Source organism: Leptonychotes weddellii, chromosome 12 (genome assembly GCF_054177405.1).
Source record: "Leptonychotes weddellii isolate Sample4059 chromosome 12, ASM5417740v2, whole genome shotgun sequence".
NCBI classification, from domain to species: Eukaryota; Metazoa; Chordata; class Mammalia; order Carnivora; family Phocidae; genus Leptonychotes; species Leptonychotes weddellii.
The window spans coordinates 29,615,663-29,630,786 of record NC_138380.1 but is presented as its reverse complement, the minus strand read 5'-3'; the positions used below and the strand labels follow the sequence as shown (position 1 = coordinate 29,630,786).

Here is a 15,124-nt window from a genome sequence, read left to right as displayed (position 1 = left end):
AAGGAAACTTGAGCTCTTGAATTTCCTCTTTTATACGATTTTAAAAGTGTGGGATTGTGGGAATACACACATACACACACACACATACACTCTTTTTGTGCATTTCAGTGTTTTTAAAACATTAAAATTTATTTTTTTTGCTTGTGTTGGATAGATACTCCAATGAAAGTCTGCATATTTCTAGCTTTAAAAAAACCCCAGATTTCTAAGAGTAAAGGCAATGCAGGAAGAGTTTTATTTATCAAGTGAGTCAAGAGACAAAATAACAATATCTTCAATTATTTCTTTGCAGGAGTAGATTGAAAAGAAATGTATGGGTCCTGTGTGCCCACCGACACACAGGTGTACACAGGTGTGTGCACACAGCCTTAAAATAACTGAGTTACTCTAGAAAAGGACAGGAATTCTCATAAGGCAAAATGAAGAAAAATAAGGCCAAAGGAATGGGATAAGAGAAATATAAATTGATAATATATTCCTAGAGCTGTGGTTTTCACATTTGAATAACAGTTGCAACATAACTAATAAAGTAATTGCTAACATTTGAGAGCTCACTGTGTGCCAAGCAGTGTTCTATGCACTTACAATGTTATTTTTCTGTTAATATATGGGTATATTTGTGGGTATATTTTTATGTCCAGAATGTGTGTGCAATAGTATACATATTTTTACATAATTGTGATTGAGTGTACAGCCCTTGATCTGTCAGTGTAGCATAAGCATAGAGAAAAAACAATGAGTTCTGTAGTTATTTTTAAAGGTAGTTAATTTTTCTCGTTTCTGATATTTTTAATTCCCTTGAAAAGTTTCACTTGCTGCATAAAACCAAGAACCCCGATCTGCATGATATCTTTGTGGTTAGTTGCTGTAAAGCCAATATTTAAATTTCTTTGAGGTCTTTTTTAGTGCCTGGTATTACAGGATGAAGATCTCATCAGGAGGGTGAATATATATGTGGCTCTGGGTCTTGTGCATTTTGTGACAAAGGAATTCCCCTTTGAATCGCCTGCTCCCCTGAAGCCCCTGGAGCCTCTGGCTCAAGCAGCGCCGTTGGTCTGTGCAGTGTCTCTGACGTCATCGGTGTATGCATAAGCCCTGCTATTGTCTTACTGCTACAGCAGGGCTGGGGATTGCGGTATCCGCTGTTGCCGCTGCTCCCAGGCCTGCCCCTGCTGCTACCTAGTCCTGCCTCACTGCATCCCAGAAGAGCCACGTTGGCTTGCCTTTCCCTATTGGATTTTCAAAAGCAGCTCTTCGGTTTTTGTGCTGTAGGAGACCTTGCTTTTCAATCACACGGGAGAACACTGAAGCTTGTAAGAGGAGAATCTGGCAGCTGGACATAGCTTGGACTGCATTGTGTGTCTTCATGACCCCTGCTGTATAGCGGCTCATCTTTTCACTCTCACACATACACTCTCCTCGATTTTATTTCCTTCCTTTTTTTTTTTTTTTCTTTCTTCTAATTTTTTTAAAGCAGCCTCTGGAGCCAGCCATGTTTGGCACTGAATCTTCATGTAAGTAAATGGATCCCACTTCTTTGCTATTTAGAAATCTGTTTGCTGTCAAGCTTTCATTGGCTTGGACTTCATATCACTTTGCCTTAGGTCATTAACAGCCTTTGTATTTTGGCTCTGATTACAAAGGAATTGGTCCCAGGGAAGGGACTCCTCCTTAACTGGGTTATTCATTCTTAAGGCCAGGGATGTCAGTGTGGTCAAAACCAGGCCTTCAAGAGGGAGGAGGGAGGAAGACAGGAATCCAGGCAGTCTCCCCAGAACATGTTAATTGATGGGATCAAGTCTGTCACAGATCTATTGTGGGTTCTATAATGGTCCTTAAACCTAAAGTAGAAACTGGGAGGATCTGAGATGATAGTGTTTATTAGAAAGGGAAAAAGGGTTTATAGTTTTTATCTAAAAGGGAAAAAAAAAGGTGTCATTACACCGTCTTCCTCCATATTTTTACGAAAGCATAGGAGTAGTCATTATATGCAGATTTAAAGAAAAAGAAATAAGCTTTATTGTAGAGATTTTTTTTTTTTTTTAACACAATGATTTCAGTGTTGATACGCTGGCTAGCGTCACAGTCTAGCAGCATCATATCTGTCTTAAAACTTATACAATAAAATTGCTTTGGTGCAGAGCAGGCCCTGCACAATGGGCTGGGCTGGACAGCACTTGTAGACAGCTACAATTGGTATTTAAAAAATGATGACCAGCCTGACTAATTGGAGTATTATTTAATGTTGGATGTAGAATAATAGAACTTATCCTTGCAGTCACACAGGCTTTGCAGAATATTTTGTCATTATCAAATAGCAATATCAAAATATCATTTGTCAATATTTTGTCATAAGCAAAGATGACAGTTCAGTATTTCTGAAGAGACTCAACCTGCTGGCCTAGAACGTTAAAAATTGGCAAGATACCATCTTTGTGGGGAGAAGGGGGTTAGGGCAGGAATTTAGGAAATGCATTTCTTAAGAATTTATAATCCGACCTTTTCTTTCTGATCTCAGGTGATTGGTGTGCCTATTTGTGTGCAGCTGATGATTGTTCTAGAATAGTTGTATTTCAAGAGAGCTTATAATCCTCAGTTTTTCTGTTTCTTGATTGTTTTTTTTAAAGGATTGATTATTTTTGTTGTTTCACATGGAAGCTTCTCATTGCTGAAATTAACCACACTAATGAAGGTCAAGATAGAATAATAATGAGACATAATGTTCCCTTCAGCATATGATAATATTATTTTCTAATAATTTAAAAATATTTTTTGAATTCACTTAATGGTACATCTGGAATTATTGTCACCCAAGAAATAGGAACAGATTATTAAGTGGCAAAGACTTTCTACAGTTTCCTTTTAGTCATGGAATTTTGTTGATGTAGGAGCCTAGGTGTGGACAAATCTGCTGAAGGAAAATTAGTCTTATTACTTTGTTTAGCTGAAAATAGAAGTTGAAACTCAGTGTGGGAGTCTTTGGGCTCTTGGATTAGGGACTCTAACAATGTCTGGCCAGGTTTACTAAGCAGATACAGCCTTTCTTGATTATCAAACCTGATCTTTTAATAATGTCACCCATGTGCTATGTTGTATGTTTGAAAACTGCTGGTTGCTTTTGGTCTCCATAGCTACCAGATTACTGAACAGACAGAATACCATTCAGAAGACCATCATGCAGATTTTTGACTGTTTTTTTTTTTTTTAACCTAATTGAGTATTAAGTTTTGCTTCTTGCTTATCACTAGAAGACCACAGATAGGTTTGTATTGGCAGTGATAATCATTAAGTGTTGAGAAAGGACTGCCTTCTTTTGATAAGGAGATGCCTTAAATCTATACTCAGAGTTTAGACAAGTGTATTTTCTTTCTGTTTTGAGGCATAGCTTTCTAGGCCTTTAATTTCTGCCTTTTGGAGGCTTTATAGGCTGAAACTGTCTATATTTAGAATATTCAGAAAAATAAGTCACATTTCAAGTTCTAATTAGTTCAGAAGGGATCTTCAAAACCACCTAAGACATTCTCACTGAATTTTTATAATAAACACTTGTTTATCTACCCTGTGTACAATATTGTGCTAGATCCTGGAAAGGTCATTTTTTTCTAACATTCTGATTTCATTATTATTTTTGATTTCTGGTTGTAGTACTTTGCTTGTATTGGATGCTTTTACTTTTTAAATTGAAGTATGGTTTACATAGGATAAAATGTGTATGTGAAAGTATGCAGCTTGGTAAATTTTTGTCTATGTTTATATCCATGGAACCACGCCCCAGATTAAGATACAGAATATTTATATTGCCCTAGAAAGTTCCTTTGTGACGACCTTTCCCAGTCAAAAGGAAATCACTATTCTGACTTCTTTTTCTTTTCTGCTTCTTTTAGAGTCACATGTAAATGGCCCTTGTAAATTTTCTCTCTCCCTTGCTTTTTGCCTATAAGAGAAGGAAATGTCAATGTCCTCGTTTTTTCAAATACTAGAGTAAGTTGATTTTATGTTTCAGACCTTTGTAGTCAGGAATTTTTAGTAGCTGGTATCATGTCATAACATGTTCTGTGTCACTAAAATAGTATTGCTCCATTTAAATACCAAAAAGACCCCTCCCCTCCAGCACACACGTACAAAAGCCTTAAAAATGTCAAAAAATTTACTTGGAAGAGTAGACACTTGTTCTTCAAAGTTAAAGACTTACATAGCTAAGGCATCAGAATTAATAAATGCTCTTACATTGTTTTAGTGAATATCTTCTGATAGCATTCTAGTGAATATCTTTAACAGTGCGAGTCTCAGTTTTTCTGACTTAGTGGATCTGAATCTCCTTGGTTGTGTAGATTGGCTACTGTCTATTTTGGGCCCACTTGGAATGCAAGTGTTCTATGTTATATGTGGATGAATCCTTACAAAGCAGGAAGTGTAGCTTCTGTAGCTCTGTTACCATCTTGAAGTATTTCACTGAGCTTTTCCTTTACTGAAATTTCCCATTCTAAAAATGGGAGTAGTATGTCTGCTTTTTATCTGCTTTGAGGAAATGCAGTTTTAGTTTCTGTGGTCAGAATAATTTAGGCTTAAGAAAAAAGTACTATCAGTAAAGTTTTGTTGAGGAAAGTGGTCATTAAAATGCATATTTTTGGTACTTAATTTGACTTAATGATCTTTTAAAATCAATAAATTGAATTCTACAAAAATTTGAAAATTTTACTTTTCTTTTGAAGTTTTATAAAGGGACAGAAAAATTTCATCTTTTCTTTTAGTGGAATCAAGAAAACTGGTTTTGTACTGCTGTCATTTGGTTACATCCTTCTTGATAAAGCCAGTTATTCTCCAAAGTGTAAATACTTCAAGTACAATGATCATTTTTTTCAATTAGCATTTATCTGGCTCCATCCTCCTTCTGTCTCCCCTCCCATGTTTAACTTTTTCAGGCCTCAAGGGTACCATTTAAGGTGTGCTGTGGTGGGAATTGTGCTCTGGTTTAACACATATGTCTTCCAAAGAACCTGCCTCATTAGTCCAGTGAAGAGAGCAATATCTTACCTTTTGAGAAACAGCATGCCTCTGGGCAAATAATGTCATTTAATGCCTCCTTCCAAAATTTTGTTATAGTTGTAATAAATTGAAAAGAACATCTAGTGCATCTGTGGAAGGGAAAAAGAAATAACTAACGTGCCAATAAAGCGGTAGGATTTAGTGAGCTTAGTGGTGATGGGGAAATGATGGATGTGTGTGTCAGGATGTCAGTTCTCTTGAGCTCTGGTGTGGCTGTCCCTGCCATTGTCTGGATGCCCACATCACCCTGAGTAGGTAGCTAGGTGCTGGAAAGTATTTGGGATACATGTGATGCCCCATGTGGTTTATCTTTGATGGACACCAAAAGTTCAGCTGCTGCCCTTTGTTTTCATTACTGATGAATGCATTAAGTTGGAACTGACAGCTTCTCAGTTTTAATAGTGAGTGTGGTACCGTGTTTCTAAGAATAATGTAATTATCTCAAATTTTGAGCCATTGTGTGGAAGATAGTCAAAAGAATATACTCTAGCAATATTAGGTCACCAAGAAACTGTACAATTAAACAGGCATCTCTTTGACAGAGAAACAAATGAGTCACACTCCTTTCTTTACATGCATTTGAGGGCCATTCTTGATAACCAGTCATACGTGAGATTAAACTTGGGTCTGTTGTTTTGGTGTAATTTCTGTGAATCAGTTGAGATGTTAATAGTTACCATGTTCATTCAAAAATGGCTATTCACAACTGGACCATGTTTCAAAATAAGTCCTACTTCTTATTAAATAATTGTGTCAGAGTACTATTTTTGCTATTAATATGTTTGACATTCTAGTACTATATTTTGTTTTTCCCTTTATTAGTTTTTGTCATATGGAACAAGATAATATAGGAATACAGCCATTTCCTTTTCCTACAGCTTTAACTGGCTGTTAGTACTTAGCTGCATTGGATTTTAGATGCTTTCGTCTTACATAAAGCAAAAGTACAAATACTTACGTATACACATAAAATCTTACCTCTAAGTCAGCACTCAAGCAGTGAGTGTAAAAGAAAAATATTATTCTGCATGACTTCAGATAAGTAGAATACCACAGACTGCTAATGTCACAAATATGGGAAAATAATTATAGATAACAGAGATTTATGTTGGGACATGGTCATCAGGAGCCTGGGAAAGCTAAATAAAGTTCATAAAACATTTGACTTGTTTTGCTGTATCATCTTTTTTTTCCTTCTGACAATATAAGTTCTGATGTGAAATTTCCTTTTGGGTTTCTTGCCTGTTAATAGTTGACATTGTAATTTTTAGTATCAAGAAAATATTTTAAACTAAATAAGATAGAAACATATTTTTCTTCTGGATATTTATATACTTATTCTGCTAATACAGAAATGGAATAAAGATACCCAGTAGTTATTTTTAAATTCTCAGATTACTTATTTTCACTTGAATATTGGTGTCCCTAATTGTTAGTCTATAGTTTGTCCAGCAGAAATTACACATGAGTTTTCAGTGATCTGTTGTTTTCATTGTCACAATGGACCAGATTCATATCCTGTATAAACCATGGGGAGTCTATGGGGAAAAATGACCATATATGGAAACTTTCCCCATAGACTCCCCATGGAGTTACACAGGATGTGAATAGGATTCATTGTTGTCATGGATTCTGAGTTGGAAAAGTCACTTACTAATGTGTAATTTGAACAATAATAATAGTCATTACATTAAATTATGTTCAAATACTATTAAATTTTCAATATAGGACTATATGGAGCACAAGAATATGAATTGCCGTTTTAAAAATTGTTTTTCAAAGAGTATTGCTATTCCATCATTTTTTTCCTAACAAATATAAAGCATTTATTAACATGTTTATTAATATGTTAATTAGGAAATACACAAATTTTGAATTATTTACAGGTCCTGTGACGTAGTCATAATTGCTGTGCTAGAATAGTAAATTATAATATTTTATGGAGATTTTGCTTGTATTAATAATGGATTCAGGTAATTGTGAACTGAAAGATGTAGATACAGTTTAATACATGTTGTAAAAATGGCAACAACCATGTGCCAGGTTCAATGACTTAAGTTCAGATACTCTGGTGCTCGATTGCCTGGATTCAAATCTTGGCTCTACTACATTCTACCAGGGTTTGGCCACCTATCATCCAAGCTCTTCTGGCCCAAAATATGGCTTATCCAATGAACTCTTGGTATTAGGGGATCTTGATGTTAGGGGAATCTCCTTTTTTGGACCAGGACATTTGTACCAAGGTAGCACTTATGAGGGGTTATCTGTGGAGAGTAGACTTCAGCAGTGAGAAAGACTGGCTAAAGAAAGGGAAATATCACTTTGTAAGACATGTAAGTTCTTTCATGGAAGTCTTTGAAGGGACTTAGTGGGAGATCTGAAGAGAGGAGACTGCATGAAACTGGATGAAACTGGTCAGAGTTGGCAAATGCCCAGGTATTTCTCACTAGTGTTCACCCCCCATGGCAGGCATCGCTAATTGGTCAAGTACTCTTGGAGGATTGGATTAAGCCACTAAAGTTTGGCATGTTTTCCTCTTAAAACACTTTATCTGTGCAACTGTTTTCTACATTAGTGTGAATCATAGTCACATATCTTGCAAATAATTACTGAATTAAAAAATTAAGGGGGCGCCTGGGTGGCTCAGTTGGTTAAGCGACTGCCTTCGGCTCAGGTCATGATCCTGGAGTCCCTGGATCAAGTCCCGCATCGGGCTCCCTGCTCAACAAGGAGCTTGCTTCTCTCTCTGACCCTCCCCCCTCTCATGTGCTCTCTCTCATTCTCTCTGTCTCAAATAAATAAATAAATAAATAAAAAAATAAAAAAAAATTAAGAATCTTAGGAGTTATGGTAATATTCCTTTAGATATAAAATAAACACACCGTTCTGTGACTCATTATGGTTCTCAGAAATATCAATAAGTTAATGATTCAGAGCCACCACTGGTCTCTTTTGAATGAAATTTATATCAATTTAGACCTATCCCCAGAGTGTGGTAGGGTACTTATCATATACTAAGCACTCATTCTTTAAAATTTGAATCTGCTGCAGCTTAAGGTAATATTATTGAAAATATGCTGTGTGGGCTTTATAGGATGTTGATATTGAGTTTAATTAAATATTCTAGGCTAAGGAGTGTATTACACCTAAGTGGCACATATTAGAAACATCCGAGTCAATGACTCTTACCTGTCACCTTTTGGAGCAGGAGCAGGTGACACAGCAGAATAGCATATGGATTTTTATTATTAAGCCCATATTTGTTATAGGTAAACTGTTATATACTGATACTTAGTTATATATTGATAGCTGACTACATTTCACCTAAGTTCACTTATTTTTTAAGATTATTAAGTAAAAATAATGAAGTATTATAATCACCAGTTTATTTACAGCATGAAAACTAAGACTTGTCTCTTGCCAATCCTGAGACAATTTTAGGAATTGGAAAAATTGTTTTCCATTTCTTTGTGAGAGTTTCAAATTGTTAAAATTCAGGCTTATTGCATATTTTGGGGAGTACTGAGCCTCACTGGAATGCATATAGATTAGGAAATCACAGTGACTCCATTAGAGTATTATTTACCACCTACTTCCTTCATCCTTAGCTACTTCTAGAACACTTAGGGTTAGCAGGAGGCTTTGGTTAGGGTTTGGCTTGGTGCGATGCATGGACTTGAATCAGGAGTCTGGGATTTCTCATCTGAAACTTCCCTAGATTTGTTTTAGTATAATGGTGTTTCAGTTATCTGTTGCTGTATAACAAAGTACCCCGAAACATAGTGGCTTAATATAAGCATTTATTATTATAGTTCACAGTTCCATGGATTGGCCGTACCCAGTGGTGGTTCTCTTGTGGGGTCTCTAATGCAGTTGCAGTCAGATGTCTGTTGGGGCAGCAGTCATCTGAAGTTTTACCTGAGCTGGAGGTTCAGGATAGCTCTCCCACATGGATATCAGTTGAAGCTGACTGTTGACTTGGGGTTCAGCTGGGGTTGTAGGCAGGTATGCCTATACTTGGCCTCTCCATGAGGTTCAAGTTTCTAATAGCATGGTGCTAGGTTCTCAGAGGAAGCATCCCATGTTGGAGCACTCTAAGAATCCTAGGAGGAAGCTGCAAGATTTCTTATGACCTAGTCTTGGAAGTCTCAGGAGCCACATCCACCATATTATATTGGCTAAGCAAGTCACCAGGACAAGCGCAGATTCAAGGTGAGGGGAATTAGACTCCTTCTCTTGGTGAAAGAATGACAAGGTCGCATTGCAGAAGAGCAGGTAGGATGGAAAATGGTGTAGTGGCCATCTTTGGAAAGTACAGTTTGCTACAAGTAGTTTCTAAACTCTGTTCCATGAAATTGGTTCCGCAGAGTGCTGCTGGGCTTCTCTAAGTCAGGGGTCTGCCAATTTTTTCTGTAATGGGCAGTAGTGAATATTTTAGACTTGTGGACCATACAGTCTTTTTTGCAACTATTCAACTCAGCTGTTGTGGCAAATAAGCAGCCATAGACAAATGAGTGTGGCTGTATTTATGAACACAGAAATGTGAACTTCATATAATTTTCACATACCAAAAAATGCTTTTCTTCTTTTATTTTTTTCCCCTAACCATTTAAAAATGTTAAAAAAAACCACATTCTTATATCAAGGGCTGTAAAACCAGGTGGTAGGCAGGCTTTGGTCCATGCGCTTAGTTCAGTGACCCTGCTCTTAATATTTGATCTGAATTTCCTTTTTAATAACTGCAAAACTAAAACAAAAACAGATATATTCACATATTAAACATAACTACTTTTAAAGTATAGGTACGACTGATAGATGAACTTATGTTCTCATTGGTTGATTTTTTTTTTTAATGTTATAAATTTGAACTTATAAATGTAGTCTGTTTTACATATTGGGCTCTTACATAATATTTTGTTTGAAAAAAGATTGTGTTAAACATGAGTGAGAGAGGGGCGCCTGGGTGGCTCAGTCAGTTGGGCGTCTGCCTTTGGCTTAGGTCATGATCCTCGGGTCCTGGGATCGAGTCCCGCATCAGGCTCACTGCTTTTCTCCTCCCTCTGCCGCTTCCCCTGCTTGTGCTGTCTCGCTCTCTGCCAAATAAATAAAGTCTTAAAAAAATGAGTGAGAGAAAAAATAAAATAGACAAAATCCTATGATGTTTGAAGGCTTTAATTTTAGTCTGTTATCAGAATAACATTAGGTGACAAAAGTAAGACAGGATATAGAGACTGTGTGATTAAATTTCACAAATATTTATTGATTGCAGAGGATTAGCGTGTGATAAGAAATAAGAGAGCCAAAAGCTTTCCAGAAATTTAAAGTTCAACTAGATATGGGGGGTGAGGCCGTGGGAGAGGGAGAACAGAGAGGTTAATAATACTAAAATTATATTTCTCATTCAGGTAAAACAGTGTAGATGAGATTATTTTTGATACTAGTGCCCATGGATCAAAGAAAAAAATTGGTTCTCATTGGAATTGTCATTGTATAATATGCCAAATATGACAAGGGAAAACAGTTTTTTCTTTAAATAATTTTATTGAAGGACAATTTACATATGATAAAATGTATCCATTTAAAGTGAACAGTTTGATGAATTATGGCAAATATACATATGTAACCATCCTTATCATTACAATCAAGATAAAGAACATTTCTGTAACCCTAAAAAGTTCCCTGTGTCACTTTGCAGTCAATTTCCAAATCTCTAGAATTTCATATAAATGGGAACATACAATGTATACTACTTTTGTGTGTAACTTTTTTTGTTCAGCATAATGTTTTCAGCCATGTTTGTGGCAGTTGGTAGTTCATTTCTTTTTATTACTGAGTAGTAGAAATAACATAATTGGCTCAGCCATGTGCCTATTGATACTGAGTTGTTACCTGTTTTGGGTTCTTACGAGTAAAGCTGCTGTAATTGTACAATTCTCGGAGTGGACATATGTTTTCTTTTCTCTTGGGTAAAGACCTAGAAATGCAAGTGTTGAGAAACTTCCAAACTGTTTTCCAAAATGATTATATATTTTTTTACATTCCCATCAGCAATATGTAGGTGTTTAGTTGCTTTATATCCTTGTCAACCCTTGGTATTGTCAGTCTTTTTAATTTTAGCTAATTTAGTGGATGTGTAGTGATAAGATTTTGTGATGCAATGTTAATTTGCATTTCCCTCATTCTTAAAGATGTTAAACATCTTTTCATGTGCTTATTGGCCATTGGTATGTCTTCACTGATGAAGTGTCTGATCAAGTACTTCCCCCATTTTAAAAATTGGGTGTTTGTCTTATTGAGTTTTGAGGGTTCTTCATATATTTTGATACAAGTCCTTTGTTAGATATATGTATTGACACTATTTTCTTTAGCTAATAGCTTTTAGTTTTAGTAACGATGTTGTTTTTAATTTTGATGAAGTCCAGGCTTTCAGTTTCTTGAGTCAGATAGGGCACGTATTGAATGGAGCCTTGGGTGTTACACGCAAACAATGAATCATGGAACACTACATCAAAAACTAATGATGTAATGTATGGTGATTAACATAACATAATAAAATAAAATTAAAAAAAAAAAAGAAATGTTTGCCTACCCAAGGTTGTAAAGATTTTTTCCTTACCTTTTCTCCCAAATGTTTTATATGTTTTGCTTCTGTGTGTATTATGACCTATTTTGAGTTAAGTATCATATATAGTTTGAAGTAAAGGTGGACATTCATGTTTTCCACCAAAATTCAGTTGTTTCAGTATCATTTCTTGAAAAGACAATCCTTTCCTCATTGAATTGGCAACTTTATCAAAAAAATCAATTGACCTATATTTCTTGTCTCTATATTTTATTCCAGAGATCTATATGTTTATTCTCAGGCCAATAGCATAGTCTTGATTGCTATGGCTTTATCATCACTTTTGAAATCAGGTAGGGTAAGCCCTCCAGGTCTGTTCTTTATCAAAATTGCTTTGGTTATACTTGATCCTTTCATATACATAGAAATTTAAAAATTTGCTTGTCAGTTTCTGCAAAAAGTCCTGCTGGGATTTTGATTGAAAGTATGTTTTAATCTAGAAAGCAATTTGGGAATAGTTGACATTTTAACAGTATTGGGCTTTCCAATTCATAAACATGGTATTTCTGTCCCTTCATATAGTTTAATTTCTCCCAGCAATGTTAAAATGAGTTATGAAATTAAAAGAATAGTTTTTTTTTTCTTTGATAAAAGAATGCTTACCTGGAGTAGAGTAACTTATCTCACCCACTGAATACAAGTTCCTTGGGAAAGTAGAGTAAAATGTAAAAGTGGTGGTATTAGTAAAATGTCATTAATTTGAATTTGGAGGACTTGTTTGAACTTCTGAAAACATCTTAAATAGCCTGAAAAATGAAACTTCACAAAGCAAATGTTGCCATGAAGAAGTCTTTTGGGGGTTTAACAACTAGGTAAGAATGGTTTGTACCCAGACTACTTAAAATTATGTTCATGTAGGGGCGCCTGGGTGGCTCAGTTGGTTAAGTGACTGCCTTCGGCTCAGGTCATGATCCTGGAGTCCCGGGATCGAGTCCCCGCATCGGGCTCCCTGCTCGGCAGGGAGTCTGCTTCTCCCTCTGACCCTCCTCCCTCTCATGCTCTCTGTCTCTCATTCTCTCTCTCTCAAATAAATAAATAAAATCTTTAAAAAAAAAATTATGTTCATGTAAAATGCTTTTATAGTCCCCACCAAAACATTTACTCTCTGAACAAGATAAACTATATTTCTTCCTCTTGTTTTTATATCTTAGGAAATCACTTTACTATATTTTAGAAGTAACTTCACTTCAGTTTTTGCTGAAATATTCACAAATTTTTTAGTTAGAAGGATCTGAACTTATGAATTTTTATATTTGGAAACAGGATCTCCCTTCTTATGAAACTGGTCCTGTGGTCCTGTTGAGTCATCGGCCTTTTTACGAATCTGATAAATCTATGGATTCTTACGATTTCAAGAGACTTAAACTAGCCTTTCTCCAAAAACAGATTCAGGTTGGCATTTGTCACCTTTAAAAATTAAATTGAGCTGGAATTAACTTTATTTAAGAACCTTTTCTAATTATCATTAGTTGTGATAATTTCCAAAAGTCTTTAAACTTCATAAAGCCAGATTTGATATTGAACTGACTTGAAATAGCATGCTATATATATATATATATATATGCATTATAAATATGAATCTATAAACATTTATCTGATGTCTAAAGCGACTAACATAGTTAGAACATAGTTTACTGTGTTGCCTTGGGCATCTTCTTTTTCAGCTTCAGTTTATTCATATTAAAATGGGGATAATAGATTACCTCATGGGACTGTTGTAATGCTCTAATGAAATAGGTAGGTAGGATGGCAAGCCCTTAATGACACATGATAAGTAATCAATAGTTTAATTATTATAAAAGTTTTCCGTACCAGAAACACTAGATGTATATTTGTAGAATGTAGAAAACACTACATGTATATTTGATAGAAGATCGAGTATAATCAAGGATATAATGATAGCATCAAATGCATACAAATTGAAAATAATGAGGAAAAAATTGTTTTAAATGGAAAAACTTTTTAGTTTGGTCCTTGCCATCTGGTGGTCTACATTCAAGATGAATGAAATTATAACTCATGCATATATACTTTATTTACATCAATACTGATTTATATAAATGTTTTTACACATGCACATTTACATGTGAGGAGTCCTTTTCTTCTCTTTGCATCCACGGTCTTCTCACTTCTAGTATTATTCTCTTGGGTTTCTGTAATAGTCACCTTAACTTGTCTTCTTAGCTCCCCTATTCTATACCTAGATCCATTCTACAGGTGACTTTTTGCCCTTTAAAAAAAAAAAATTGAGATCTAACTACCCTACAATAAAAGACACATATATTAAATGTTCAGTTCCATGAGTTTTGACAATTTCACACACTCCTGTAAGCACCACCCACATATGATACAGAGCACTTCTGTCACTTCAGAAAGTTCCCTTGTGTCCCTTCCAGCTTCCCTCCTTATGATGTAATGATTTTCTGATTTGTATATTTAGGATTAGTTTTACTTTGGACTTAGTATATATGGAATTGTGCTGTTTGTATTCTTTTATGCCAGCTAGCTTTTCAATACCCAATACCTGTTCAAAACACTCTCAAGAACTCTTCATTGCTTTTTGAATTAAATATGAACTTTTTGCCCAGGTGTTCAAAGCTAGCCACCATGTGGTCCCTACTGTCCTTTCCCAGCTTAACTCCTACTACTACCCCCCTGCATGTTATATTTGCTTTTTCCTGACTGCCTTTTCTCATGGAAGGCCTTCTATTTGGATCTTACCCTTCTTTCCAGCTATTCAAATCTCAACTACTCTTTCAGTCTTTGAAGTTCATCTCAGTTACCAGTTACTCCATGACTTTCCCTGGTCCTCCTAATGTGATTCTCAACAATTTTTTTTTTAATCATCCCTTGCTCATCATCATCATCATAGACATTCCTTTTATACACAGAACAATTATTTTCAACCCCTTTTCCAAAGTCATCATTCGCCTGTTACCCCCTCTCCCACCCCACCCTTATAATCACTGCTCCCTACTGAAAAGCATCACACATTTTGAATACATTGTTGCACTTTTCTTTTTTTTTAAGATTTTATTTTTAAGTAATCTCTACACCCAACATGGGGCTCAAACTCACAACCCCTGGATCGAGAGTTGCACACTGTACTGATTGAGCCAGCCAGGTGCCCCACCTTGTTGTACTTTATAATGCAAGGTGCATGGTTCCTGGTTTGCATGCTTTGGAGTCTGACTTTCTGGGTTTGAATCCTCACCCTTGCAGCTGTGTGACCTTGGGTAGGTTAACTAACTTCTCTTCACCTCAGTGTATTCTCTAAAATGAGCATATATATATATATATATAGTACTATATCATGTTGAGTTTTAAATGCCATAAAATGCTTATGAATGTTACCTTTTATTAGGTATTATTATATTAGAGTCTTTGATGTTATTGCCTTATCCTTCCAATTGCATTGCATTTTCCCTTGGACTTGGGAAGTTTACTCGTCTTTCG

At 35.7% G+C, this 15,124-nt stretch overlaps 1 protein-coding gene across 8 annotated transcripts in view; it reads left to right on the top strand.

Annotated features, from left to right (window-relative positions):
• Nucleotides 1–15,124, top strand: part of ST7 (suppression of tumorigenicity 7) — a 232,255-nt gene that overhangs the window by 49,146 nt on the left and 167,985 nt on the right. Inside the window, exon 1 of one of the 8 annotated variants that reach the window (XM_081800212.1) lies at nt 863–1,514. The exons of the other annotated variants lie outside the window; for them this stretch is intronic. Within the exon in view, the coding sequence (XP_081656338.1) occupies nt 1,493–1,514 (22 nt within the window). The 5' untranslated portion in view covers nt 863–1,492. Of the gene's footprint in view, nt 1–862; nt 1,515–15,124 lie in introns of those variants that run through there. 8 annotated transcript variants of the gene reach the window in all.